A 26,419-nucleotide genomic window follows, 5' to 3' on the forward strand; every position below is an offset into this window, starting at 1 on the left:
TGCAGGAAACGATTGGAAAAAAGGAGAAAAAAGGTAGAATGTCAGTCATAGTTTCTACTTCTTCAAATGCTGACACGGATGATGCTTGACCAAATTGTGTGGATTAAGGTGGGTTCTTTCTGGTATGTAGTTGATGTCAATCTTGAAGTTGATTCACGCAGTGTGAGTGATGCTTCAAATGTAGTTTGGTATTTTGGCAGTAGTGCATCCAGATGCATTACTTCTATTTGTTGTTTTACAGCCTTCTCCTGTTCACGAAACAATATCTTGGGCCAACACTTCTTCATATGTTGTGAAGGGAGTTGGCAATATTATTTTTGTCATCAGGATTGTGTCTTCCACATGCCCTTATAGTCCACAGGAAAGAAGGATTTTTTTTCCCAGAGAGGAAAGATTCCTCTTTTGATATAAGAAGATTTGCTGTCACATTTGATGATGCTTAGCACATTGTAAGAGATAGAGAAAAAGACTTTCAGAGGCACTACAGGCAATTTATATCATGTTTTAAATCAGTTGGATATGCATGACAATAGCATGCAAAAGTTATGTGGGAAGAATAATAGTATCTTCTGCAATGAAAGATCTAGAATTCTGGCATGCCAGATTTGGCCATGTGAACTATGGCAGTTTGGAGCTATTACAGAGACACAATATGGTATTGAATATGCCTAAAATGGAGATCCCTCCAAATCATGTATGTGAAGGATGCATAAGGGATGGATCAGTTAGAGATGCCAGAAAATTGCAAAGCTTATACACAGTGGTGCGTGGGCCCATGAGGACACCATCTTTTACTGCTACCATGCAAGTAATCATCATGATGTACTTTAGAATTGCTCTCAGAACTAGAACACAAACCACCAGGTTAGAAAGACCTTCTCTAACACACTGTTTCTGCCTTTACACTCGCCCAATGCATATTTGCAAAGGTATTTATTCATGACAGAGACAGCATGCTACAACTCCCATTAAAGTAACGTATATTCCTGCATGGGTCGTTATGCAACACATTGCCCTTGAATGACATGAAGAAAGGAAACACAGCCATTCAAAAGAATTGCACGCATTTCTGGAGTCTCCCTGCTGCAATATGACATATATATGCAGAAGTAACAGACATATCTAAAGTCGCCAACTCTAGGGTGAATGATTTTCAGCATGTGGGAATATGGAACATCCTCTCATCATTGGTTGTGAGTTGACAATGAGGTAATCCATCTAAAGTCCTTGGATGGTTAGCCTTTCTACAGCAACAGTGTAGTTATTATGCATCTCTCTGAGGATTGGAATGCTACTTGGTTGCAACTTGCCTTCGTGTATTGTTCACCTCACCTAGAAATGTAGGACGCTATTGATCATGCAAAAGGGAAAACAACAAACAAATAAAAGCAAAACGTAGACCATGACAAAACATACCCACATGCTCAAACACGTACACACAGATAATGCTTAATTACCACTACCATCTTCACCACCTAGATTCATCAAAAAATTTCCCAGCTGAAAACCCCACTCTTTTTCCCGAGGCCCCAGGCCCAAAAAGGACCTGTTTTTAACCCCTCCCCCAAAAAAAAAGGCCTTACCGCTTTCAACCTTCCAGGCATTTTCATGACAATTTTTAATTCGCCTCCATAAGTCCTCCAGAAAATCCTGCCATTTAAAAAGTTCCAAGCATTTAACTCAACTCATATACTTGTCATATAAAACGTTATAGCTGATTTGTAATGCCTCCATGAATGAATTGCAACACAGGATACAGAAATATATGAAAATGCTTGATAACAATCCACAGATGCCGTTTGGAACTCCTTGCTCTTGGATCATTAATGATAGTATCAGATACCACTGAGTAAAAGAGAGTACAAATGTCTGATGAATCCAGGAAGATGTCCAAACATGCCATGTAATGGGAAAACAAACAGTGTGTTTATTAAGAAAGAACAATCGACTCCACCAAGCATAGAAGAGACTAGCTGACCTCCCCACCATGATACACACAAAAGATTTCTACCACGCATAGCAGAGACAAGCTACTGCCTCCATCCTTGCCAAATGAACCAAGAAAGATCTTGGATTTCCAAAAGAAAAGGAGTACACACTTCGTTGACGTTAGTGTTTAGTTAAGTGGAGGGATAGGCCCAAAGAAGGCTCTACTTGGAAAAATTTAAGCACATTTAACGCAGGAGAAAAAAGGAGGACAAGGGCACACCCGAAAAAGGGGGGGGAGGGGGGGGGGGGGGTCTCATCCATGAAGATATCACATACCTCGTCATGGTCTGAATTTGCTCCTTCACTTGAAATTAAAGCATTGAATGATACTCCTGCAAGGGGTTTCCTTATGCTCAGGTATGCTTCAACCCCAGCCATCACACGATCCAATTCTTCAGTTGCACGCTGCAAACATAGTTGTAGCACATGGATCACATTATTCGAGGAAAACCCTTTCCATTAAAGGACTCCAAAAATTCAATACAGTTAACGCACTTCACGAAACATCAATACATCCTAAAACAAGCTGATGGCCCAAACCTCTGATAGCTCAAGACCAGCCCATGGCAATGAAGCCAATATGCAGAAGACATAGAAATCAGCTCTGGGTTGCCATGCAGGATTTCCCTTTTCATCATCGACAGTTACAGCCGCTGAAGATAATAAAGCTTCAAACACTTCCACAAGTGATGCAGGCGCGATCACATTGTTGGCCATCTGGAAGGAAAATTAAGTGAGTCGTTTACACACTGTGAAAACAGCATATGACACAATTCCAAGCACAACTGACACTGTAGATATCTATTATCGCATCAGTTCTAAATTACTAGTTAGTGTGGCAACATAACAAAGACTTGTTCACCGTTGATCCCCACCAACCTCCCACAACCCTCCTTTGGCCCCTTGTTTTACAAGCTTTAAGAGCCGTGCTTACAGCTGCTCGCATTAGTGAGAACCCATAGGAGGCAAAGAACCCAAATGGAAAACTTGACTTTGCATTCAAGGAAAAAAAAAAGCAAATGTAAAAACAGAGGATGTTGTATTAAACCCATGGCTGCATGCAGATATATAAGATATTGCTACTTTGTAATCAATGTGGTCGGTTTTCCATTGCTTGCACAGCCAATGGCGCAAGGACCTGATTTCCTATTTCAAATAGAGTTTACTCGCCTCCTAATGCCTCTCATGAGTCATTACTTCCCTTAGATAAACTCAAAGTGATAAGTGAATATGGAAATGCTAACCACGACACACAAAAGCAGATGGTGCTTTCCATCCAACAGCTAGATTGACATGTAAAGGGGGCCCAAATTGGCCAGAGTTGCCAAGATTCCTGCAAACTTGACTTATAATATCATAAAACCATATTTTGACAGATGCTATACAGGATAATGTATGGGAATCTCTCTTTCAACAATATAATCAAGTCTCATCAATAAACACGGGTATTTATGCAAAGAGAGATGGACACAATTTAGCCAGGTTTCTTTATGAAGCCTTTGATGAAGGTGAACATCTTAAATTTTTATAAATCTAACAATGTATACGCTTAAAAAAGGGATGAGATATAGTATTTTGCTTCTAGCTCACCCATAAGGTACTGCTAGTACTGAGTGAAAAAGTGTAGCTTGTAGGGTCCTCCCCATGCTGCTCGACCTGCCCCCTAGCCTCTCCGCTACCGTTTCTGCCCCTCCCTTTCCCCTTCATGTTGCCTTCCTTCTAGCCTCTCCGACCTCCTCATTCCGTTTCTGCCCCCCTGCCCCCCACCTTTCGACCTCCCATTCTGCCCCTCATGCCTCTTCTCCTCTTGTTTCTGTCTATCACCCTCCCCCCTAGCCTCTTTGCACTCCCCCTCAGTCCCCTCCAGCAGTAGCCTGTACGGATGCCCGTACAGGGCCATACAGCCCCATCCCCCCTTCCCTCTCCCACCTGCTCCTTCCCTCCCTTCTCAGCACCCCAGCCCTTCCCCTTTCCTGCATCCGTACAGGGCCATACAGCCCCATCCCCCCTTCCCTCTCCCACCTGCTCCTTCCCTCCCTTCTCAGCACCCCAGCCCTTCCCCTTTCCTAGCCCCTCCATACTCTTTCCCTTCCATCCTCCCTCTCCCTCTCTAGCAGTTTTTCTTTACTTCTTCCCTCGGCAGCAGTGGAATTGCCTTCATCGGCCCTTCCCCTTTCCTAGCCCCTCCATACTCTTTCCCTTCCATCCTCCCTCTCCCTCTCTAGCAGTTTTTCTTTACTTCTTCCCTCAGGTTTTTGGCAGCAGTGGAATTGCCTTCATCCGCTTCAAGTCAGCCTCAAATTTCAAGATCAATCAATGGGTTCACCTTCAGCCAAACCTCCTACAAGAGATGTAATTCCCCATTAAGGAAAGCGGGCTTAACATCCACAACTGATGCACTTTCCAACAGGAATGAGCAGCAATGCCATAACTCACCTAATGGTTTTCATCTTGGAAGTGGGAGCACAGGTCTCATTATAATATGTCCCATTTTTCTTGGAATAGCCTTCAGCAACTAGCCTTGACCTGTAGCTGTCAATGTTGCCATCAGATTGTCTTTTCACCTCGTAAACCAACTTTGTCCCAGTAGCCTTTTGGCCTATGGAACACTCCACCAGATCCCAAGTGTTGTTTTCATGGATTGAATCCAATCCATCCCACATGGATCTCATCCAATGCTCACTCTCTTGAGCACCCTCAAAGTTGTCAGGTTCATCTTCATCACAAAAATTGCTCATCCAAGGAGCATCCACAAAATATGCATCAGCAGACCTTCTAGAACCAGCTTTTGTCCTGCTATTGAGAGAAGCTGTAAGCTTACTCTCCTGGTGCAGCACACATGATTGCCTCAATCCAAAACTCATGTGACAACCCCTTTCCTTTGACATTCATTTTGTCAGCACGCTTTCCTCAAGGATGGATTAGTGTGTGGTCCAATGAGGACACCATCACTGTTTTTTGTGACCTTCATTGCTAATTACTCTCTTTTAAAAGCATTTGAGGTATTTTTGTGACTTTCATTGATAATTACTCCAGATTTGCTTGTGTGTATCCTTCAAGAGCCTTTGCATTTTGTTGGAAGGGTTGAAGAGTGAAACTGATTGTAAAGTGCAATTCTCCGTATACACATCGAGGGGAGGAATTTATGTCTGATGCTTTCAAAGCATATTTGACAGAAAAAATCATTAAGCAACAGTGTATGGTGTCATACACACCTCAGCAATATGGTGTTGCTGAGAGAAAGAATAGGTCTCTATTGGCGATAGGGCATTTGGCCCCAAATGCATCCCTCGCATACATGTTTGGGAGGTGATTCTAACGAAGCTATATTCAATAGCAAGTTTTGCCTCTGCCATAGTTGCAAACTTGCATAGTTTACATGTTCAAATCTAGCATGCCACCATAACTATGCCTCTTTTCATGGAAGTGTTAGAATTATTAATATATTCTAGACAATGACCAATGTAATGTAATAAGTGCGTTAGGGGCACCTTTCCCTCTTAGAGGTTTTTCCCCCTAACCACGGTCTAATCTCTAAATACGGTTAGTGATTAGATAGGGTTTTGTCACTTAGACAAAACCCTTATCTCTTTCTTTGTACTCACACTTCAGTCACTTCAGTTCATTACACTTTGGGAGTGAACTACATTCAGCTCACTCTCCATCTTGCTCACTCTTGCTCTCTTGCATTTTCTCACATTTGGTATCAGAGCGCTTCCTTCCCGGACCTGCTCCCTGCTCCCAACTTCTTGCTTCCAGCTCCTGCATTTCAGCTCCATCGCCAAGCTCTAGCTCCCGATCGTCCGTACAGCTCCATCGCGACCTGTTGTCCGTACTGTCCATACAACTGTATGGATTCCGTACCGCACATGCTTCCGTCCACACACCCACGCAGAAATATGTCCGTACAATCTGTACGACTGTACAAATTTCCATACCAGCATGTCACTTCCATACAACAGTCCGTACAGTTCATGCGTACAGTTCTGTACATGTGCGTCACTTTCGTCCCTACCGTTCATACTTGCGCGTCAGTTTCGTCTGTACAATTCCATACAGCTCTGTACTTGCAGATTTTTACAGGCTGAAGGTATCCGCTATCCGTCATTTGGAGGCTCACTAGTGCATTCAGCCATTGTTTGGGTTCGCCTTTGGGAGCACATTTGAAGCTTTAGCAGACATTGCAGTAGATCTACAAGTTTTAGAAAATTTTGGGGCTTTGGCAATTGCACTGCAATTTGGCAGTGAAATTTGGGGCTTTTACACGCAGAGTGCAATTTGTGCAACAATTGGGACTTTCAAATCATTTTCCCTCTTTTGTATGCAATTTCCCACAAGCAATTGGGGCTTTTGCATTTGGGTTGCAATTTTGCAAGTAAAAGAGCATTTTGGAAGTTTGCATATCAGTTTTGGACTCAGTACGATTCAATTTCCAAACTTTTGCCACTTTTTGCTTTCGGGGGTTATCTCTATTTTGTTACATTCATAGATGACTTCACCAACTACACTTGGGTCTATGGTCTCAAGGCAAAATCAGAAGTGTTTACGCATTTCAAACACTTTGTGGCTATGGTTGAGAATGAGACAGGACTCAAGTTGCAGACACTTCGCACAGATCGAGGAGGGGAGTATATGTCTCATGAATTTGAAGCATTTTTTAAGATGAAAGGTATCACGCATCAGCTTACTATGAGGCTTACACCTCCACAGAATGGCAAAGTTGAGCGGAAGAATCGAACTGCCATGGAGATGGATAGATGCATGCTTACAAGTAAGAAGTTGCCTCACAGGTTTTGGCTTGAAGGCCTCATGTGTGCCAACTATTTTTTAAATCGGGCTCCCACAAACGCTTTGAAGACAATCACTCCCTATGAGGCATGGCATGGGAGAAAGCCTTCAGTGGACCATTTCAGAGTTTTTGGTTGTGTAGCATATGCCCACGTGCTTGTGGAGTTTCGACACAAGTTGTCAGATAAGTCACTTAAATGCATTTTTGTGGGATATAGTTCACAAGCAAAGGCTATCATCTCTACAATCCTGCTACACACAAGATTTTCGTTAGTAGAGATATTATATTCTCTGAAAATTCAGCACATACACATGCTGAATTTAAGATTCCAGCTTCTTCAGATAATGTGTTTGAGGGGATGCTTCCTATAGCATTTGGTTCCCCGGCTGAAAATCAGAATTTACAGCAACCTCCTCCAGATCCACATGCCCCGATTCAGCCACCGGCTGATTTTGTACCTCCTCAGGGTGTGGATGAAGTTGTCAGGCAAGAGATTCAAGAGATACACGCAGCCAAAACAGTCCCGAATTGGTTGCTTCAGACTCTCAGGGAGAGTAGGCTTGAGGCTCCATTGCTTGGCAGGACTCATAGTGCAGTAAGGGGGACTTGCAGGAAGAGGTTTATGCAATTAACCTCCTGGATTTGAAATTTCTAGCAATGCACTTCAAGTTTGCAAGCTTAACAAAGCTTTATATGGGCTGAAACAAGCCCCACGTGCATGGTATGCCAAGATAGATGCATTCCTGGCAAGTAAGGGATTACACAGTAGTCCTACGGAAAGTACCCTTTACATCAAGAAGGATGGGGGGCATATTTTGGTCATCATTCTTTATGTAGATGACATGCTGCTCACAAGGTCAAATGAGGATATAATTGCAGATTTCAAAGCTGAGTTGAAAGCTGAATTTGACATGATAGATTTGGGCATGTTAAATTTTTATTTGGGGATCCAGTTTATACAAGACAAGCGTGGCATCGTTATGTCTCAATCCAAGTATGTGCAAAATCTCTTGGATAGGTTCAACATGCATGATTGTAAGCCTATTGCCACTCCCATGGAGCCGGGGCTGAAGCTTACTATGTATGATGCTGGTGAATCAGTGGATGTCACACTTTACAGCCAGGCTATTGGATGCCTCATCGACTTGTGCAATACACGGCCCGATATTCAGTATGCAGTATCTCAGGTCTTGATGTTTTCCGGGGGGGTGACTTGCAGATGCATGCTTACAGTGATTCAGATTGGGCTGGAGACTATGATACCAGGCAGTCCACTAGTGGTAATTGTTTCTTTTTGGGCAACGCTTGCATTTCTTGGCTGAGCAAGAAGCAATCTACAGTGGCTACTTCCTCATGTGAAGTTGAGTACAGGGCAGCTTTCACAACGACAATTGAGTGTGTTTGGCTACGACGTTTGTTCGCTGATCTTCGTCTCATATTGGAGAGTCCTCCTCCTATTCTCACATATAGTCAGAGTGCTATTGCCGTGGCAAAGAATCCTGTGTTTCATGCTCGCACGAAGCAGATTGAGGTTTATTATCATTATGTCAGAGAGAAGTTGCATGCAGGGGAGATCAGTATGATCTATGTGTCAACGCATGACAATGTTGCAAACATCTTCACCAAAGCACTTCCACGTGAGAAGTTTGAGGCATTTCGCAGTGCCCTAAACTTATCTCCTTTTGGTGATTGATCACTACCTTGTACACCACATTGGCACTGCACGGGGGTGTTAGAAATATTGATATAGGCCAATGTCACTACCTTGTACACCACATTGGCACTGCACGGGGGTGTTAGAAATATTGATATATTGTTAGAAATATTGATATAGGCCACCGTCTAATCTCTAACTACGGTTAGTGATTAGATAGGGTTTTGTCACTTAGATAAAACCCTTATCTCTTTCTGTGTACTCATACTTCAGTCACTTCAGTTCAGTACACTTCGGGAGTGAACTACGTTCAGCTCACTCTCCATCTTGCTCACTCTTGCTCTCTTGCATTTTCTCACACGAAGGAGTAAAGATACTTGCCAAACAAGTATCATGGTTCTTGCTATCCAATCTCCAATTTGTATAACCCCTAGTACATGACTATCTATGCACTTGTCACCGTCAAAGATCTCCTTTCCCAAAAGAGGAAACTGAAAGAATATTATTCTTGATCCCTCCACTCATGACAGTATTATCTTCCCAACTCCTCTAATAAGAAGAATTGTTGGCACATAACACTTTCTTGCCAACCAATACAAAAAGGCACAAATCTGCAAATGGGCCACAATTCTACAAAGTAATGCGACTAACTCCAAACAGTTGACTGAATAAAGTCACTCCACCACAAACTAAGTGCAAATGTCTGCCAAATCACCAAATTTGACTGCTAATGCTTGCAAATGACACCCCTTGGCGGGAAGGCCTACAATGGAGAAAAAGCTCAAGAAATCTCCTGCTGTCCACGTCTCCTGCCCAATCCGAGTCACAGAATCCGGTCAAGATGTTGCCCTTGGTATAGGTGATGCCATAATCAAGTATGCCTTTGATGTATTTCAGCACCCGCATCCCTGCCCTCCAATGGTTCTCCCGAGGCTTATTGAAAAACCTATTTAATACACCAGTCGCAAAGTTGATGTCCGACCGTGTGTTGCACAAGTAAATCAAGCTACCCACAAGCCTTCTGTACTTTGCTTCGTCCACCAGTGGTGATGAATCCTCGTTTGAGAGCTTCACGTCAACCTCCATAGGGGTACCAACTGTCTTGCACTCAGCCATGCCAAATGCCTTCAGTATCTCTCCAACATACTTCAGCTGTGAAATGAAGATCTGTTTCGGCTCTTGCCAAACTTCAATCCCCAAACAGAAATGCATCAGTCCGAGGTCTGTCATTTCAAACTCTCTTCCTAGAAAATGCTTTGTCTGCGAGATCTTCTCTTTATGGTTCCTTGTTATGACAAGGTCATCCACATAAAGAACTATGATCATACACCTGCCTCCTCTGAAGATATATAAATTTGCATCTGATGGGCTCCTCCTGAACCCGTTTTGCAGAAAGTAGGCATCAATTCGTTGGTACCACGCTCGTGGGACCTGTTTCAACCCGTAAAGTGCCTTCTTCAGTTTATAGACTTTACCTTCTGAACCGGGAATCACAAAACCTGGTGGTTGTTCCACATATACCTCCTCCTTGAGATCCCCATTCAGAAAGACAGATTTTACATCCATCTGAAACACAGGCCAACTTCCCTGGGCAGCTAAAGCCAAAACACTGCGAATTATGGTTAGTCGAGCTATGGGAGCAAAAGTATCCTGATAATCAAAACCACGTACTTGTGCAAATCCTTTTGTCACAAGCCAAGCCTTGTACTTATCCAACATGCCGTCAGATTTGTACTTGGTCTTGTACACCCACTTGGTTCCGATTACCTTACGTTTGGGTGGTCGCTCCACAAGGTCCCAAGTGTTGTTCTTCATTATGGAGCCATACTCCGACTGCATAGCCTTCATCCACCTATCATCTCCCTATGCCTCTTCAAGACACTTGGGTTCATCAGCACGGATCACTTCTGTCATCAAAGCATAGTTGACCAAGTGTTCCTGCACTCTTCTTTGCTCCTCTAATCTCTTGGACCGGCAGTGTTCGGATGGTTCCTCCTCAATGGTTGGAGGTTCTCTGCCGTCCAAAAGCTGCTTTACCCACTTCGAGAATAGCTTTTGCCGTTGTGGTTCTGCAGGCTCTTCTTCATCTTCTTTATCTTGATTCCTCCCAAGCACCGTTGGGGGAGTTCGGTCTGCTATTGGTGGTGTTCCTGGATGGATATCCTGGTCCTGGTTGTCTGGAAAGGAAGCATCCTCCTCCAATTGATGCGGCTGTTCTGAGAAGACCACATCGCGACTTACTATTACCTTCTTGGTAACACGGTTATAGAGACGGTAACCCTTCGCCTCTTCACTGTAGCCCAAGAAAATACATTTCCGGCTCTTCGGTTCCCATTTGGTCCTGTTAGCATCAGGGACATGCACAAAACAGTCACATCCTAAAACTCTGAAATGTGCAGCTGAAGGTTTCTTACCAGAAAAGGCCTGCAGTGGAGTCATCCCATTCACAGCTTTCGTGTAGCTACGATTTAGAATGTAAACTGCAGTGTTATATGCTTCAGCCCAGAAAGTCTTTAACAAATCTTTTCCTTTCATCATACTCCTGCCCATTTCACAGATGACGCGCATCTTGCGTTCTGCTACTCCATTTTGCTGTGATGTATGTGGTGGGGGTTTCTGCCTCCTGATCCCGTGACTTTGGCAGTAACTCTCGAATTCAGTTGATGTGAACTATCCACCTCTGTCTGATCTCAATTTCTTCACCTTCTTCCCCGTTTCTTTCTCGACCATTACATGCCATTCCTTGAACTTACTAAAAGCCTCGTCTTTAGTCTTCAGGAAGTATATCCATATCATTCTACTGTAGTCGTCGATCAGCGTCATGAAGTAGTAGGAACCACCCAAAGCTTTCGTCTCCATCTTTCCGCAAATGTCCGTGTGAACGAGCTCTAAAGGAGCCTTTGCCCTGCTGGCCTCTTTAGGAAAGGGCTGCCGATGCTGCTTGCCCATCATGCAGCTTCACATACATCGGGCAGATCTGAAATTTTTGGTAGGTCTGCAATCATTCCACTTTTATGCATCTCCTTCAAGGAACTAAGGTTTAGATGACCAAACCTCTCATGCCACAGCTTTGTGTTCTTCACATCGGCTCGAGCACTGAAAGCTGAGAGTTCGTAGATGTTGTTGCGCCGTGTACCTTTACCAACGACCTTTCCTTGAAGAACCAGAATCTCTCCACCATTCTTATCGAATTAAACTTTGACGTCCCAATCCGTGATTGCAGAAATGGACAACAAGTTCCTCTTGATATCTAGCACATAAAGAACATCGGACAACTGTTTTACAACTCCATCTAACTTGAGAGCAATCGTACCTTTTCCTTTTGCTGAACATTTTGCATCATTGCCGACTACTACCAGGATGTCATTCCCTACCCGCTGTAGAAAGGTATACCAATCCTTCCGACTGGTCATGTGGCACGATGCACCACTGTCAATGATCCAAGGTTCATCCGCAAGTACATGAACTGCCTCCGTGCAAATCTCCTCAATTGCTACGAACAGCTCTACTGGTGCTGCCTGCGCGCTATTGCTGGACTCTTTCTTTACTCCGTTCTCATCTGTAATCTTCTTTCAGCACTCATTCTGCTTGTGCCCTGCCTTGTTGCAATAGAAACACTTAATCTTCTTCTTTCTCTTTTTATCATCATCAGAAGATGGGTTACCAGAGTCCTTACCCTTACCTTTCTTTGATCTAGTGTAGAAAGCCGAATCTTCTCCAGTCCTCGTCTTTTGACGCATCTCCTCCTCCAGAAGCATCGCGCTGAAATCCTCAAAGTTGAGTAACAGATTTCTATTTTGCGTATTCAGCGCCGTAACAAGACCGTCGTACTTTAGAGAGATACACCTTCGTGCTAGATTCTCGCTGGTGATGATGATGCCAATCGCAGTCATCTAATCGCGCAGATTCTTCACCCTAGTGATGAACTTCTCTGTCACTTCAGACTCAAACAATTTCTCGTTCGCGAGTTGAGTCTCCAGATTCTGAATCCGTGTCTGATTCGTAGTCTCATACTGATTTTTCAAGACCGTCCATGCCTCCTCCGCTCTGGTGACATGTTGAATTAACGCCATGACCGAATCAATTGCACTGCAGACAATAGAACATAGCGCATCTGCATTTCTTCTTGTCCACGGGAGAATCTCATCCGCAGTTGGTACTATCTGTTGTCCTGCATTGGCTGCATCCGGTCTCACAACCGGCCTCACGTCCACCCTAGTAGCAGTGTCCCAAAGCTCATATGCGCTTAGAATGGTCTTCATCTTGAACTTCCAGAGTGGATAGTTAGAACCGTCCAACTTTTCGCTTTCGCCGAACGGTGGAATTCGCAATCTTGCAAACTAGGCCATCTCTCACAATCTGCTCGCAAATAGAAACACGCTAAGAGTGATCTGTGTGTTCCCCCGATGCCTCAGGTGTCGTGCTACGGTCGTCGGGTCGGGGTCTCTGTCATGTCTGCGACTAGAGACTGATATCACTCGATGGGAAGAACTCTATGATCCTGCTCTGAGAGGTGTCTCGTAGTGTGGCCAAGCCCCATCGCCTGAGTAAGTACTCTCTGTGTCAGACCCCCTCGTGAATGAAGGCCGTGAGGCATACCTGATCTGGGTAGGCAAGGAATTGGAAAAGGAGCCCGAAACCGTCTCTGAAGAGATAGTGGTAGCGACGTGTCGATCCCATATGCGATAAACTCAGTGCATAGCCCCTCCTGGTCCTTAGCTCGGCCATTGTGCAGTTTCAATGTCGCGTCTTTGACTCCCCCTTTAGTGAACAATGTGCAAGTGGTGGGGCAAGGTGTGTGTATGAGATCTGGAGTAGGTTGGTATGGGACATCATAAAGATGGCGTGCATATGTGTGCCAAACTCTCGTGTCGGTGAGGGGTGATGGAGACCTACACTCAAGGAATCTCCGCTAAAATTCCTTAAAGTTGTTGCTGTACAAGATGTTCAACAGCTCCTCCTCATTTCGACGAAGAAATGCATGCTTCTTCCAACATATGAGACGTCCGTACTTGCGTACCGTGTCTGGTGTGTTCGAGAGGTGACACCTGGTTTCAAGTCGGAGTTGTCGACGAGAAGCCTTGCACTCCGCATCGTACCAGTTGTTGCAAGGTACAGAACCAAGAGGTGGTGGTCTAGTGGACTCTGTGGTGTGGGGAAAGACTTGGAGGGCAGCCTCGTGGAGTGTGCGACTAATTAGGGCAGCACATTCCTCTATGATTGGTGTGTGATCGATGTAGGTTAGGAGTCTATTTAGGCGTCCAGAGTAGGCAAGGGAGAGGCTGTGATCAAAGTGTATGTCGTGGTAGGTATCGTGCATCATATGTGGTGTGTGTGGTGTGGCTAAGCGTGAGGTGGCGATAGTGAAGAATAGGTATGTGTGATCAGCTCTTGGAGGGAGTGGTGCTACAGTGAAGTCAGTGATACGTGAGGTGAAGGTAGGGGATCCAATGATGTAATCTACTACACTAGTGCCCCCCCCATGTGGGAAGCAAGTAAAACCACCTGAGGACGACCATAGGTCAAGCCCATTGTGGATGATGAGATCATGCATCCTGCCCAGGTCAAGGAGCGTGTGTCCATATGGTGTAACAGACCCGTGTCAGTCCGATGAGATCCTGGTCATACCTGCTCCATCTAGGTCCATGTCTGGTAGCATGATAGAGTCGTCTCAGAAGTCCAAGAGTGGTACCTGGCGTGTCGTCGTCCTTGCATTGAAGTCCCCAACAAGAACTTCCCCGCAAGTTGAAAGTTCTAGGATATCCGGATGTAAGGGTGCATATGGCGATGTCTCACCCTCCTCTTGCACAACTCTGGCGAAGTGGGATGTGTCTGGCGGGAAGTAGCATACCGCTATGAAAAGGTCACGAGTGGCCGTGCATCGGATCCAGATCCACATGAATCGAGAGTGTGCGTCCTTCCTCTCAACGGAGATGGCTCCAGCAAGGGAAGCCCTATACAATACTACAACCTCACCTGATCCTCGAACTCCTCTTGTATCCCTCGTCTCATCCCTGAAGGCTGACTTCCATGTGTAGCCACTGACTATCGTTAGTGGACGCTCTGGGCTTTGGTGTGTCTCCATGTAAAAGACTATGTCTCGTCCTATGTAAGATTCAGAGAAGTTCCCTCGATCTTACCATAAGGTACCATTACAGTTCCAAATGGTGCAGGCTAGGGTCTCGGAAACTTGAATCTCATAGACCCCGTCTCCCTAGGAGGCATGAGTGGGAGCCCGACGGGTGCTGGTCAACAACCTACCATCTCAGACCACGGCCCATTCCCCCTCCTTGCAGGCAACATCCCGCTGCTGGAGAAGAACTCGTCGCTCCTCAATCTCTAGTGGTGTCAAATCCTCATTCATGAACAGGGCGGGATGCTCTCGTAGAGCGGCTTGACATCGAAATGTCGCTAGTCGAGCATGTGAATCTCTAAAGTGGATGACTAGGGATTTCTCTCGGTTGGGGTCTCTCCCAACACGCCATGCTCCCTCTATCCCGTGGTCGGGGACCCCCATGGTGTGCTGTGTGCACAAGTGTGGCATCTTTGATAATATCTTCTCATTTTGGGAGGCTGCGGAGTGAGCTAGACAAAGTAGCCAAGGCCTTACTATTCTACTCTTGGATTTCGAGAAAGCTTAGAATAAAGTGAATTTGGGTTTCTTGGAGGCTATGCTGCTGTGTTTTGGTCTCTCTAATTATTGGATCAAAGGTGTTGTCCCCTCTTTACAGATCAGCCCACAATCAGGTTCTTATTTAAGCCTCTCAAGCAAGATGAAGAGCTACCACAAAGGGACCGTACCGATGACACGACAGTTTATTTAGATGCCGCTCCTCGGACCCTTACACCTTTCAGGACAGCTTTGGATATGTTTTGCCATCAAGGGCATAGAATAATTGGCATAAATTCAATGGCTTTTGCACCAGCTTTTGATGTCACCCAAATCCACCTAGCTCATACTTTGGCCACAACATGGACACATATTATACACATTTTGATTCTATTTGGTCGAGGATGCACGATTCTTCTAGGTCTTCTTGGACCAGGAGAACATTTTTTCCCAATGAGTGGAGCAGTTGTTCTTTCTTTTCTAAGCCCGTCGCAAACATCGCTTGGCATTTCCAGCCACTGTCCTAATTTATCAAGTTTTTCATTTGCTCAAAAATTTTTAGTGGTATAATACCACAGGTTTTCCATGCTCCGCGTGATGTTTCTATGTCACGAGGACGTGAATTTATGGGACTTTTGATTTGCAACTCCCATAATTTACACGTGATTGCCTTGAGCCTCTGGGACGCAAGAGTCTAGCCACATAGGCGAGACTTGGGAAATTAAAATTGGGCCCTTGGAAATTGTGAATGTGCGCCCAATTACTAGGCAATTAATTCCTGGAACCAAGTGTGCAACAGGGGACCAAAAGAGTGGTGCAATTAAAAATTGCTATTTTCGGCACAAGACTCTAGAATCAACACAAGACACCTATTTGGCATGCAGGAGGCCAAAAAGCAAGCAGAAAAGTCGAAATTTGCTCTGAGGGCTGTTTTCTGGACCATAGGAGAACAAGGAGAGGCAAGTCACAGGTTGGGAAATTGCTCCAGGGCTATTCTTTCACATCACCTCGCTGATTTTGACTACCAGGGTAGTCTGTGGGTTGTTGGTGGGTTGCCAAGGCTGCCAGAAGCTCAAAAACGAAATTCCTTTTTGTGCCAAGAGCCACCAGATCAGTTTGTTTTTGTTGCTTCCGAGCTATCTAGGAGCTGCTGCAGGCGCTGCGGAATGTTGTCTGGCTAAGCAGGAGCTTCTACAGGGATTTCGTCCTATTTTTGGTTGCTTTTGGGCTGTGAATAATATATAATATATACTTAATGTGTGTGTGTGTGTGTGTTCACGGGGAGGGGAGATATATTTTAGCTGGAAAATTTGGCAAATTCTTGGGGAAAAACTTCAAAATTTGAAACCCCAAGTGATGTGATTTGTTGAGAAAAACGTTTTATGTGAAGGGCATCATTGGCTACAAAACAAACAAAGCCTAGAACCAGTTCGGGAACGGCAAAAGCTAGTCTTCCTCTACCCAGAATCCACAGAATTCAGGTCACCTGGGCTGGAAAACCCTAGGAGAATGACTCCTTTGAGGAGTTGAAACAGAAACTTATAACAGATCCGGTGCTGATTTTGCCTGATTTGCGAAAATCTTTTAATGTGCATGCGGATGCTTGTGGTAAGAATGGTATTGGAGCTGTTCTAACACAAGATGGGCACCATGTAGCCTATGAGAGTCTATATACCTAGATGAATCCAAGAACATTCCCAAACTCATCCTCTAAAAACACAACATAGTGCAGTTTCAATCTCACGATAGTCACTCATAAGATTGAAAACCATAAACTCCATCACACATAGCAGGGACTAGCCACTATGACATCCCCACTGACATCATCAGCGCCCAACAGTGGGTGTAGACCATAGTATAAAAGTATGCTCTCACACATACAAATCCACACATCCACACATACTATGAGAGTCGCACATTACAACCAGTTGAGAAGCATTTGCAGATTAATGAGAAAAAGATGTTGTACTTCATGCCTTGTCCACTTGGAAACATTACCTTCTGGGAGCTGACTTTACGGTCCAAACTGATCATCAGTCCTTGAGCTACTTTTGACGCAATCCAAGCTGTCCGAGAAGCACATGAGGTGCACAAACTTCTTGTCTATGTTTCATTTTCAGATTGTACATGTTGAAGGCAAGAAGAATGTGGTTGCAAATGCCTTGTCTCGAAAGCCGCAAGTTTCAAGTGTGACAATTGCCTATCATCATTAGCTTGAGGTTATGAAGGATAAGTATGCAGATGATGAGCAATTTGCTAGAATTTATGATTGGCTTATGAATGGGCAGAGACATGAGCATTATGTGCATAAAGATGGTTATATGATGATGCATGGTAGGCTATGTGTCACTCAACAGTTGAGGCCGAAGGTCATGAGTGAATGTCATGATCCGCCGTATGCAGGACATCGTGGTATTGACGCTACACTTAAGGCGGTGGAGCATTTCTTTTATCAGCCTATGCTGCGCCGTTATGTTGAAGAATATGTTCGTACATGCATGACCTGTCAAAAGGTGAAGTATGATAGTCGGAAGACTCCATGATTGTTACATCCTTTGCCCATCCCAAATAGACCGTGGGAAAGCATAGCCATGGACTTTATTTTTTATTTACCCAAGACTCCTACAAGTAACGATGGAATATGGATGATCATTGATCGATTTAGCAAGCAAGCACACTTCATTCCTGTACGAAAGAAGATTGGGGCAGATCAAATGGCGAAGTTATTTATGCATAATATTTTTAAATATCATGGCATGCCTAAGTCTATCGTGACAGATAGAGACCCTCACATGACCAGCTTGTTTTGGTGGGAACTTTTTGAGAATATGGGCATTAGTCTTCAATTTTCTTTTGCTTTTCATCCGCAGTCAGATGGGCAACCGGAGGAGGCTGATTCCACAACATTGGATTTGCTGAAATGTTATGTTTCGGAGCATCAGTCACAATGGGAGAAATTTCTACCGTTAGTTTGATTCTTCATATAATAACACAGTACATTCTTCTACAGGTAAAACTTCATTTGAGATAGTGGAAAGCAGCCATAAGATTCCACCCATCTTACAGACAAAAGATAAAATTTTTTAGGCTGATAAGTATGTGGAAAGCTTGGATGTAGCTTATCAGAAGGTGAAGCAAGCACTTCAATGGGCACAGGATAAGCACAAGAGGGCAGCAGACAAACATTGTTGTGAAGTTGTTATTAATGAAGGTGATTATGTCTTGCTGCGTTCCAGAGGGCAAGGCTTAAAAGTACACGGGGTCGTACTCGACTTTTTCCTAAGTTGAGTATGAGGTATTATGGGCCTTTTAAGGTAACTGAGAAGATCAACGATGTAGCATTCCGGTTGCAGTTGCCTGATCATTGAAGGATTCACAATGCCTTCCATGTGAGCCTTCTTAAGCCTTTTCCGGGTGATGTGCCTGACGATCTTCCTTGGGAGATGCAACCTAAGGTGGAAGAGTTGGATAAAATTTTGGTACCCGAGCAAATTCTAGCACATAAGGAAAGGAAGGTAAAAGGTAAAGTTACCCGACGCTACTTCGTGAAATTTTTAAATTATTCATCATTGCATGCGAAGTGGTTGGAGGAAGAGGAACTGGCACATACTCCTCACATGTTGCGCAACTTTACCTTGAGGCTTTTTTGTTGGAGCCAACTCTCGTTGGCACTTCTTCAAGTTCAGCTGAGCGACAGGCGTCTGGAGCCTTCTTAAGCCTTTTCCGGGTGATGTGCCTGACGATCTTCCTTGGGAGATGCAACCTAAGGTGGAAGAGTTGGATAAAATTTTGGTACCCGAGCAGATTCTAGCACATAAGGAAAGACAGGTAAAAGGTAAAGTTACTCGACGCTACTTCGTGAAATTTTTGAATTATTCATCATTGCATGCGAAGTGGTTGGAGGAAGAGGACCTGGCACATACTCCTCACATGTTGCGCAACTTTACCTTGAGGCTTTTTTGTTGGAGCCAACTCTCGTTGGCACTTCTTCAAGTTCAGCTGAGCGACAGGCGTCTGGACCATTGCCTGATGCTCAAGGGGGGTAGCACCTCCACTCCCTCTGTAAAGACACGCTTGAGTATCTAGAGGTCGCTTGGTGTTACAGTATGTCTAACCCGAGGTACTGGTTGCTGACAGTATTTCTATGATTGGTGTACTAGTCACTTGGTTATGATGCATCTGATGTGCGATGTTATATGTATTTGTTATCCATGGCTCTACAAATATGTACACATCGTTGGTTGATCTGTTGGCGGCATGGTTGGCTTTCCTTTCAAATTTTGTTGCTATGTTGGTTGGCTACCCTTTCAGACTTGGTTGAACTATTGGCGGCATTGTTGGCTGTCCTTTCAAATTTGGTTGGTCTATTGTAGCCTTTCAGACTTGGTTGATCAGTTGGCGGCATCCTTTCAGATTTGGTTTTTATCTTCGTTGTTTTGTTTTTCTTTTGTTGTTGTCTTTGTTTGCAGGCAATCGTGGACGTTTGCCTTCTTTCAAGAGGGGGGGTATGTCACAAGGACATGAATTTATGGGACTTTTGATTTGCAACTCCTGTAATTTACACGTGACTGCCTTAAGCTTCTGCAGCGCGATTTCTAGTCGGCCCTTAGAAATTATGAATGTACACCCAATTACTAGGCAATTAATTCATAAGACCATAGTGTGCAACAGGGGAACCAAAAGACTGGTAATTAAAAATTGCTATTTTGGGCACAAGACTCTAGAATCAGCACAAGACACCTGTTTGGCAAGCAGGAGGCCAAAAAGCAAGCAAAAAAGTCGAAATTTGCTTTGAGGGCTGTTTTTTGGACCATAGAAGAACAAGGAGAGGCAAGTCACAGGCTGGGAAAGTGCTCCAGGCTATTATTTCACATCGCCTCGCTGATTTTTGACTACCAGGGCAATCTGAGGGCTGTTGGTGGGCTGCCAGAAGCTAATACGTTTTTCGGATCAGTTTGTTTTTGCTGCTTCTGGGCTGTCCAGGGGCTGCTGCAGGCGCTGCGGGATGTTGTCTGGCTGAGCAGGAGCTTCTACAGGGATTTCGACCTATTTTTTGTTGCTTTTGGGCTTTTGCTGCTAGTTTTGGAGCTTTCCAGGCTTGGGCGACCTCTTCTAAGTTGCTTGGGGCTGTGCTAGGACAAAATCAACTATTCTTTGTAGGATCTAGGGTTTTCCAGCCCAGGTAACCTGATTTCTGTGGATTCTGGGTAGAGGAAGGCTAGCTTTTGCCTACTTTTTCCATTCCCAGACTGGTTGCCGGTTAATTATTGCGTTTGAGATTGATTCCTCGCCAAGAAGGGTTGTTTTGCTATTGGGCAGTGCCCAGGAGGGCTACAGATAAGGGCGACTTGTTTGGAAGTGCTTGGTGGATTGACTACACCAGAGTTTGGCTGTTCGGGGCTTTTCTGCAGTTGTTCAGCCATGTCTGGCTGGTTGGGCACTCGGTTGTGCAGCAGGAAGCGCACAGTCAGTTGATGCCTTTGGGGTTCTGTTGCACACTTGGTTGGCAAGGAGATTGCAGGATTGCCTAGTAATTGGATGCCTATTTGCCATATAAGGTTGAGCAGGGATTGCAAGGTGTGCAGGATATTGGAAGTCTGTAGGCAATGGTTTGCCTGTGGTGCAGCTTTCAGGAGACCTTGTAATCAGCCGCTTGGCTTTATATGAATATTAAAGAAATACCGCAAGGGGCGCCGGCATTTGGGGCCAATCGGTGTCCTTGTTTCTGAGTAGGAGTGCTCTAGCTCCCTATGATTAAGTTTGTGGTGATTGATTGTTTGGCTAATTACTGTGTATGCTATAGTTAAAGTGGATCTCACCACCCTTTAATCTAAGAAGGCTGGTTTCATTCTATGCCTTGAGTTTTTACACTGCACTGTCTTTTATACTTAATAGAAGTCTAGCGGGGGGTGGTGGTTTGGGGGGGGTGGGCGTTGGGCTGGATGAGAACCCGCCAATGCGGTTGATCTAAGATTTTGATCTTTCAGACCTCAGTAAGCATACTATGCTGATACACATTCAGGCCCTTGAATGAGCCATAAAGTCTATTTTCTAAAAAATAGCAGCTGGATATCTATGCATGAATCCCTTTGTGCTATTTGAAGCTTCTTATCATGTATGATGTGGAGTGATGGGCGCACAATATAAATTAAACTAATTTGGACCTCCTAAGGACGATTTTTAAAAAGTTTGATGTCAACGTTAGAGGTTGAATTGCATATCCTGGGTCGACCTACTTAGTTGAACCCTGCTTGATTTTCTATGCTCCTGCCTTCTACTTTGCAACAAGCAGATTGTTCTACTACCATAATGCTCCAGACAACTGAATACTGTACAATATGAAACCATGACACAGATAAGTGCATATTTTGTTGTTCACATACACAAACCCTAAAGGAACTCCAATGCCAGAAAGAAATGCGTCAACACGTACAAGAACAGTCATAAATCGCATCAAGACTCGAAGCTTGTTGCAATCTCCTGAATCCAATGCCTCCTACAACAGACAAAATCACCATTAGATACATTCTGTGTTCAAGCTGTGACATGTGTATCTGAAGTTTCTTGTGATGGTAAGGTCTCAAGAATAGGGATTACTCACAAACAAAGTAAACAACATGATATTTGATTATTGGACACAATTGAGCTCTTTTATGCTCTTTGTTGCTTTTTGTGTGGTCTTTTGCAGCGATTTGCATGTGTGTGTGTGTGCGCGCGTGCATGTGCGCGCTCTCGCCACATGGGCTAAACTCCAAGGAATCATTGAGAATTCATGAATCAACACATAGCGCCTTGGGGCAGAAAGAAATGCCAAACATTCACAGGAAAATCAAAGTAGTTCAGTGCAGAGAGCAGATACAAGATAATCCCTAGTTACTCATACATTGACCACACTGATTTTGCACATTGGAATTTCCTGACTGCTTTTGCAGAAGACCCTCTGATCTTAAAATACAAACTGCAAAGTTTTGGACATTGTATCCATGCTCTACAAACAGTGACGAAACTAAATAACAAATATAGTGCAAGGAACTATTGTAACTTTTAGTGCTCTTATTTAGAAACTTTTCCTAAGAAGCCCAATATCAAGGCAGCCACCTGGATTCGATCATGAGTCTGTTGAACAACCTTGAAAGCAAAATCCGAGTCTTCTGTATTGATAAGACCCACCTAAACTTGCAAACATGAGGACAACAATCAGAAACACTAGTACAAGAAAACCCCACAGGAAGCAGAGAAGAGGATACAACATATTAATCATGAACAAAGCATAGCACACAATGGCAATCATGTACAAGCTACTGCCTCAGACAACTCTACCAAAATGGCAATGCCTTTTAGCACCTTCACAAATTTTCTACATAAGATACAGTGCCACTTAATCTTGCAATTTATGGGGGGCATACACAAGATAGGCGACATAAAACATCTTGATTCATCTCATCTCAAAAGCCAATGTACTCCATATAAGAAGGCAGAGATGTATTAAAGTTCATGTAATGAAAATATGATCTTTTAATCATCCAATTTAGGGTAAAGTACATAGTTTTTAAAGCAAGTGTAGGAGTATACAACATCTACTACATATCAATAAGTAAAAGGAGGGGCATGGGAAATCTAACCTAAATACCACAAGCCACTCTGCATGGAGGATCAGAGGTAAAACAGAGAGCATCTAGTCCCTGGCCTGTAACCTGGAAGGGTGGGACCCACGGATGCGAGCAAAGAGTGATAACAAACTCTCCTACTCTGTATCTTTTCTGAGCTGCTACAACTCGTCTTTTGAGAAGTCTTGAGAATGTAACAGTTTTTGTGGCTGATGGAAGCGGACGAGGATTGGCTGAAGGCTGAGCCATCGTCAATCAAGGTGGGAAGGCCAACTCGAACACAATAAAATCTGTCCGCTCTAGAAAATTCTACGAGAGGATGAAGCCTAGAGGGCACAGAGGGCGGAAGGAAAAGGAAGAAGGAGAGGCAGACGGAGGAGGATGGGGCCTGGAGAGGCGGGCTGGGAGAGGAGAAGGAAGAGGCAGGAGAGGAGAAGGAAGGGGGCTGGGAGGAGAGGGGAGTCGTACAGCGGAGGAGGGAGCAGGAAGGGGTGGGATTGGGAGGAAAGGGGAGCAGAATAGGAGGCGGGAAGGGACGGGACAGGGGGACGGGATGGGGCCGGGAAGGGAAGCACGGGAAGGGGTAGGGGAAGGGTGGGGAAGCGCTTTGCTGCAGCAAGGACTCAACAGCAGTCACTGTTAGATCAAAGCGCAAAGTATGCCTTTCACGCCAGAGAGTCATTTCGGACTCAGAAAAGGAGGTAGGGTCAACAAGCAGTTCTTCTCTACTCTTGGCCCAAGACATAGTAAGGAGAGTGTTTCACTTCTTGTTGACTCTTTACAAACACATCCAGATGCTGTCCTGCAGGTAGCCACAGATTTCTATGCCTCCCTTCTTACATCAAATCCTGACACATACACCAGAGATGATGCTCAAGTTGTTGTTTGGCAGCACTTACCTATGTTGGTGACTAGAGATATGATAGGCTCACTTGATGCACCCTTCACCAACATAGAGTTCAAGACTGCTCTCTCTACCCTTCACAAGGGCAAGTTTCCTGGACTTACCTCTTCTTTTTTTATTTATTTTTGGGATCAGATTGGAAATCACATTAGCTCAGCCCTACAGGGTGTTTGGGACTCCGGTGAGATGCCAGACTCATTTACGGAGGGCCACATTCGTCTTATCCCAAAAGGGGGTTGCAGGAATTTAGTCTTCAATGGAGACCGATCGCTCTCTGTTGGGTACTTTGTACAAAATCTTAGCAAAAGCAATCAGCCTACGTTTGCAGTCCTTTCTTCCAAATCTTATACATGATACGCAGATGGGCTTTGTGCATGGCAGGAGCATCTTCGATAACATCTTCTTATTCTGGGAGGCTTCTGACAGGGCCATGCATAATGGCCATAAGCTTGCCATTCTACTCCTAGACTTTGAGAAAGCTTATGAGAGAGTAGACTGGGGCTTTCTAGAGGGTACTTTCATTCGCTCTGGATTCACAGATGCATGGATCAGAGGGGTGTCAGCTCTCTAAAGATTAGCCTATAGCCAAGTTCTTATTGGTGGAGTCAAGGGAGACACGCTTCAGATTACCAGATCACTGAGTCAGGGATGCCCTAGAGTCCCCTTTCTCTTTTTATTTGTGGCCGAAGCTATGAGCTATTACCTTAGAGCTCAAGCTGATATTATAGGACCGAGGCTTCCGTTGAGGTAGGAGGATGAGCTCTTGGATAGTGAGTTGAAAGATAACATGGCTCTTTTTTTGGATACCACACCACAGACACACTCCTTGTTCAGGACAGCCTTGGATTTGTGTTTTGCACTACCGCAAGGGCTCATATTAATTGGAACAAACCCAATGGCTTTTGAATTAGTGATGAGGACACGCCAGACTGGGGGAATGACATAGGATTCACTTGGATTCAGAGGGGTGTTTCAGGTACCTAGGATGCCAGGTTGGGGTGGGCATCTCTTCAGCACAGTAGTTTGCTCCCATGTTGGAGAGCATTAGTAAAAAACTCATTTTTTGGAGTTCTGTCAAACTTGACCTTGCATCCAAAGTAGTGGTTGTGTGTCACGATCTGTGACGTATTCCTTTCTCTTTCTAGACTTATGGATGGTTTGATGAATGGACACTTGTGGAAGGGTATGCCCTTTCGACGGGACACTTGCCCTTTCGACGGGACACTTCCTAATGAGGCACAACCCTTCACAAGAGACATTCTAATGAAGAGACATTCCTATTGTAATGTACCCTCTCATCAAGGGTCACACCCTTCACAAGGGGTACACACCTCTTCATGCACATACCCTTTGGAGTACACACCTTTTCATGTGTGACTCTTCACTCTCTATATAAGAGAGGCCAAATTGTATGGATGACAATCACATCCACCCTACAGTTATTCAAGCAATACAGTTATTCTTTGTTCTCTGCTATCTCAGTCTCCTTTCTGTTCCTTAGCACAGTTCTAAATATAGTAAATCTAGGATTTCTTACAGTGGTATCAGAGCAAAATTCGCTCCTGCCTGTAGGAAATGCCCCCCACCTTCTAGCGCTGATCTGATACATTTTTGCCACTAGAAGGACATCCGTGCACATTGTGCATGGAAGAGATGGAGAGGATGAGCGTAAAATTTTTAAACGCCTAAAGTCATCCTGGCCTCTCCATCTCCCTCACATCACAAGTTGATGTGAATGGACACGACCAAAATCGTGTCCTTTCAGGTGCTTGGGCTGTCCCAAAACGAAGGGACGCACCTTTTCCACCATGGGACACACCTTTTGGTGACGAGTCTCGACTCCTCACTCATGGGACATACCCCATCGTGGGCAAATGGACATACCTATTCATGCAGGGTCGCACCCCTTTTAACAATAGGGACATATCCCCTCATGAACAGGTGCACCTATTCCAAGGGTCACACCCCTTCGAATAGGCACACCTCCTAGGCCCCAAGTACCTACAAAAGGGTACCTAGAGGGGTAAAAAGGGACAAAAATTAAACCCATCCCCTACCCCTAGGTTTACCCTAGCTACCCTAGGGTTAAACTAAACCCCCATTTAAATTTTTGGGGCAAATAACCCTTTAGGCAGCCAAAGCGAAAAGTCGCAGCCTCTCTTTCAACAAAAAAAAACTGTACGGACTTCCGTACCCTTCTGCGCCAGCCGTTCAGCCTGCGCAAAGCCTACGTCAGCCGTACGGCCGTACCCTCCTGCGCCATTTCGCGCCTCTTCACAGCCAGCCGTACGCTGCGCAATACTCCCCTGCCGTACATTTCATACGATTTTTGCTGCCTGCGCAGGCAGTCCGTACAGGCCGTACAGCCTGCCGTACAGGCCGAACAGGCCGTACAGCCTGGCCCGTACACACTGTACGGACAGTACAGATCATTCAGCCCACGCTGCCCGGCCCTCTTTCGTCATTTACGCTGCCAGCCAGCCCTTGCCTCGCGATGATTGCTGACAGTCCACTCCTTATTTGCAGCCCTGCATACCAGCTTTCTTGACAGTCTGCTGCCCTCTCCTTGTTTCGCCATTTATACCCTGCCAATTCAGCACCAGTTGCCACATTTCTCGCAATGAAGACAGCCCGTTGACAGCCCGGACCAGACCAGCCTCGAGCACTCCTCGCAAAACACTGCAACATGGACCTCCGGACAACGATTTGCAGCCTTCTTCTACGCAATCACTTGGCAGATTAAAGTATTGCCAGGTGGAGTCTTTCCAATCTGCTTTTTCAGGATTCTTTTTAACAAATTACAGAAAATGAAAGAATCCACATTAAAGCATGGAAACCCCTGGTAATTCACCCGGCCATTCAAGGA

The 26,419-nt window shown here is 44.8% G+C and overlaps 1 protein-coding gene across 2 annotated transcripts in view; it reads right to left on the reverse strand.

Annotated features, from left to right (window-relative positions):
• Positions 1-26,419, reverse strand: part of ABH1 (ARM repeat superfamily protein) — a 144,471-nt gene that overhangs the window by 76,818 nt on the left and 41,234 nt on the right. Inside the window, exons 6-10 of one of the 2 annotated variants that reach the window (XM_087380277.1) lie at positions 22,141-22,212; positions 21,476-21,538; positions 2,530-2,706; positions 2,266-2,394; positions 1,584-1,650 (exon numbers count right to left, since the gene is read on the reverse strand). In XM_087380277.1, the coding sequence (XP_087236403.1) occupies positions 1,584-1,650; positions 2,266-2,394; positions 2,530-2,706; positions 21,476-21,538; positions 22,141-22,212 (508 nt within the window). The remainder of the gene's footprint in view (positions 1-1,583; positions 1,651-2,265; positions 2,395-2,529; positions 2,707-21,475; positions 21,539-22,140; positions 22,213-26,419) is intronic. The other variant, XM_087380278.1, reaches the window with a different exon arrangement.

This window comes from Dipteris shenzhenensis, chromosome 10 (genome assembly GCF_047967505.1).
Source record: "Dipteris shenzhenensis isolate YYH24624 ecotype China chromosome 10, Dip_SZ_1.0, whole genome shotgun sequence".
Taxonomy (NCBI): Eukaryota; Viridiplantae; Streptophyta; class Polypodiopsida; order Gleicheniales; family Dipteridaceae; genus Dipteris; species Dipteris shenzhenensis.